Consider the following 4363-nt stretch of genomic DNA (forward strand, 5'->3'; position numbering starts at 1 on the left):
ACCTTTTGCTGAACAAAAGTATTTAATTTTAATAAAGTCCAATGTATTTTTTTAAAAAGCACAGTTAAGAACAGAGTTGGGATCTGTGTGTGAGGATTCACCATCACACAATCCAGTCCCTAATGTGGTTGTTTATTTTTTTTTTCTATTGCATGGGCCTCTCAACCTTCAATTTGCTTTCTTTTTAGAGAAAATGAAGCCTCTCCTCTGATCTCTCTCCCAACACACGTCTGGCCACCATGTTAATGTTTTGTGTTGATCCAGTGGTACCTGTCCACCCGGTGCACAGCAGCAGGCTGCCTATAACACTTAAAATTCTTATGCAAGACATGATGCACATTCCCTGGGAGGCCTATGCGCCCATCCATCACATTCTTTTTGCGGGGGATGTGGAACCAAGATTGAAAGGGCTGTCTTAAGTTTTCCATCTGGAAAAAAGAAAGAAAATACAAAGATTGCTAAACTAATAGGTAGCTCTGAGAACTAAACATGAACTCACAACTCAGAAGTGAAATATCTCAAAAGCAAAAAGATTACAAATGAATGGAAATAAAATTAGATAATCATCTATAGAAAATTTTCCAGCATTTCACATACCTTAAATTTAAATATCACCTTATATTTTTTATGAAAACTAATTCTTTAATTTTTCAGTTGGATTAAGCACATTATTCAAATCTTCAATATTCTTGGATTCTCCCTCACCCCATTCCAACTTGACCCCTGCCACTCCGACCCAAAACTGCCTGATCATGATCTCTGGGGCCAAGACCCAGGAGGACCCCTTGTAAATATTTCAGATGACTTACACGGATATTTTACAGAAAATACTTTGAAAATACCTATGAAAGAAAAGAATCGACTGACTACAGATCTGATCCTTAGATGGAAGAAATCTTTCTAAGCCTAAAAATAAAATCAAGGGTAAACATCTTATAATTTAGTTTTAAATTGTTATAGAGAACTATATGTAAACTATACATATAAAGTTTAGAAGACTAGGGGAAAAATATTTGCTAATAATATAAAATACTTCTGACTGGCCATAAAGGGTCTATAATGCTACATTAGATGAGGGGGAAATTCAGAAGACAGTAACTACCTAAAACATTTGGGCTTATGGAGATTTTCTGAGTATTTAGCTTCACACGTACTATTATAGATACCATTTTTTTAATCAAAGTATTTTTTAAATGAGAATAGGAAATTTTAGGGGGAAAAATTGGTAAAGCAGATGCTCTCACATGGAGCTAGCGAGACTACAGAAGTACAACTTTCTAGAAGGGCTTTTGTGCATTTTACAAACCTGTAAAACGTCTACACCCAATGACCTCATAATTTGATATTTGGGAATCAAATCTCATGAAATAAAATTCAGACATCACCATACAAGTTAGCAGTTTTATAAAGCAGCAATGTGGAAATAATCTAGAATGTTTGCTGATAATAGCAAATTACAAGGAAGGTAATTGAATGTTAAAGTATTAAAGCCATTTAATATTTTGAAACATAATTAAGATACAAACATAAAATACAAAGTGTTAGAAAGTCTAGATGAGTCTTTTTCAAACTGGGTCATGAAATTAAATTAGGTGCTTGAAATCAGTTAAGTTCATGTATGGGGCAGAGCTGCTAGAAAGGATAAGTATTGTTTCATAAAACTTATTTCTTATATGAATATGTATATCTTTCCATGAGTTGTGGTTTAGAGAAAAAAAATTATTTGAAACTGCTTCTAATTCCCATCCCTTCCTTCCCTAGTGGCAAGAATTTACTCTTTACTGAATATTCCAAACTTTCTATAAATGAGATTATTTTTTATTGATCCCTCAAAAAAAAAAAAGTCCTTAATATTTACTGAGGGAATTTAAGTGGAAGGAAACCTGTGTGTCTTTAAATAATGTATGAAGAGACAGGAGGACAAGATCACAGATCCTAAGAATTCAATCAAGTAGAGGTAATGTATAGAGGCGTGGGACCAGAAAAAATGTTGCCATATTATTAACATTGTAGAGTTTTGTTTTGTTTTGTTTTTAACTGTATATTTTCATTCTTTCCACATTTTGTTTCTTTTTGAAAGTGAACACAGCCTTTCTAGAAATAGAATAGAAAAAAGTACAGAGAAGAACTTGACCTGATAGATACTCTTCGGATTGCTGACTTTAGGAATGATCCGGGGTTCCTTGCTACAACTTTCTTCATCAGAAGAAGTGCCAGAGGAGTAGTCTAATGTGGCTTTATTAACAGCATAACTGATTTGTTGGGACAGTTCCCATTCCTCCCATCTGCCCTTAAAAGAAGCAATTATAAATGGATGGTTTTTCTCACCATACCTAAATAGGAAAATAAATTATTCATTAAGGATTCAACTTCCCACAAATTTTATCTCTAATCCTGTCTGGAGACAACATGTTAACATTTAAAAAGGGTTATTTTAAAAAGGGATGGGTCTAAAAATACAAATCAAAGGACATTATGACCTTCAGCTACCACACTGTTGTAATTAGTGAGGACATCCCGTAAGAGCTATTTTGGTTAATTGCTTAGGAAAAGACTAAGACCAATTTCTTTTAGTTCAACTAATGGACTAAATTGCCTCCAGTGGTAGATAATTCCCCTTTCTTCCCGATATTGTATATAATACTTAGAAGTTAAATCTATAGTTTGCAACAGGGTGCAGCCGTTGACGTCACATTGCAAGTATTTTGCAAAATTTCTGGCTAACCTTCTCCGTCCACTCCTGTGCTATCTATCAGAAGTTTGCATCTAAAATCATAGCCAAACAATGTCCTGGCTGAGGCTCTGGAGCACTGTCTTTCACAAAGGCATACAGAGCTGACCAAATAACCTAAGGCTTCCAGGAGTCACAGCACACAAACTCAGATTACTCACCTACAGCACACTTCAAAGGGATCTACCCATAGGGTCAGCTCCTTTGGAAGTCCCAGGTGAGAAAAATTCACATTACTCTCAGCACAAGCCCTTTCTAAAATGGGGTCTTTATTCTGATTGTTTATCCTGATACACCTTGGGGATCAAAAGGAAAGGGAAAGGAAGTGAGGACACGATGACAGGTACTTCAGCAGCAAAATTATGTTGTGGGCATCCTCCCGCACACACAGCTCCACTCACCCCACCCCCCTCCACCCGCCACTCTTACAAGTAGGAATGAAACACCAATTTTTGATGCAATGATTCAGAATGTGTGTTGTATTACTAAATCATGTGATTAGGTCACCAAACATCTTTCATGAGAAGAACAAGTTAGAAACTGTCTAAACCAGGCATCATGCACCCTGGGTCCCAGCTACTCAGGAGGTTGAGGTGGAAGGATAGTTTGAGCCTAGGAGCTCCACACCAGCCTGGGGAAACACAGTGAGACCCGGTCTCAAAAACAAAATGGAAACAAACAAACAAACAAAAAACCAAATTGTCTAATCCACCACACAGGTAGGTCTATAGCTTTCAATTACACTGTCATGTTCCTATGGCATTCAAACCCACATTCAAACAAATGAATTTGAGTCCATAACACTTTTTTTTTAGTTGTCAATGGACTTTAATTTTATTTATTTATATGTGGTGCTGAGAATCAAACCCAGTGCCTCACACATGCTAGGCAAGTGCTCCACCACTGAGCCACAAAACCCAGCACCCCCATAACACTTTTGAATGTGTTAGACAAACAACAAAATTCCTGCATTTTCCTAGAGATGGTCTATGTTGCCCATTACTTGCCTTTGCCATGCCACATATGAGTTCTCTCACCTGAAGGCTTGCCCTTTGGAAGGGCAACCAGGGTGCCAGTGACCTCTGTATGTTTCAAACAAGATTATCATCAGCTTTTCTGCAAATTTTTCTATTTGCTGTTTACTCAGTTTTTCATGTTCCTTCACCAATCTTGTGACAAAGAAAACTGCTACTGCAATTTCATCTCTCATGATTCCAAAACAACCTATGAGGAGACCTGAAACCACTAAAAGGAAGCAAGAAGAAATTACATAGAAATGAGGACTTCATTATTGATATACAATTGCCATTTGGTAATATTATATAGTTTAAATATAGTAAAACAGAAATCATTTGCTAGAAAGAAATCCTTAGTGAACTAAATAAGCACATCAACACTATCAATCAACAAAATAACCACGAATACCAATTCCTCAACTTGCTCATTTTTAAAGTTTTCAAAGGAAAGAACTTTAAGAGCTTAAAATACTTACAAAATGTCATTTTGCAACTTAAGTAAAAAAGACCCTAATATGGGACAGTAACTTACACCCAGCACCACTTTTTAAAAATACATTTACAAAGGGCAAAACATTTTAGCAGATAGTAGGCTGAAACCATGGCTTACAAAGTT

At 36.1% G+C, this 4363-nt stretch overlaps 1 protein-coding gene across 1 annotated transcript; it reads right to left on the reverse strand.

Moving 5' to 3' along the window:
* Positions 1-242: 242 nt before the first annotated feature.
* On the reverse strand, positions 243-3941 carry Btg4 (BTG anti-proliferation factor 4). Its single transcript, XM_027930809.3, has 4 exons — positions 3769-3941; positions 2893-3027; positions 2135-2333; positions 243-428 (listed from the first exon to the last, which is right to left on the reverse strand). Exons 1-4 carry the CDS (start codon positions 3939-3941, stop codon positions 243-245), a joined length of 693 nt encoding a protein of 230 aa, XP_027786610.2.
* Between the last annotated feature and the right edge of the window lie 422 nt (positions 3942-4363).

The sequence above is a fragment of the Marmota flaviventris genome, chromosome 9 (assembly GCF_047511675.1).
Source record: "Marmota flaviventris isolate mMarFla1 chromosome 9, mMarFla1.hap1, whole genome shotgun sequence".
NCBI lineage: Eukaryota > Metazoa > Chordata > Mammalia > Rodentia > Sciuridae > Marmota > Marmota flaviventris.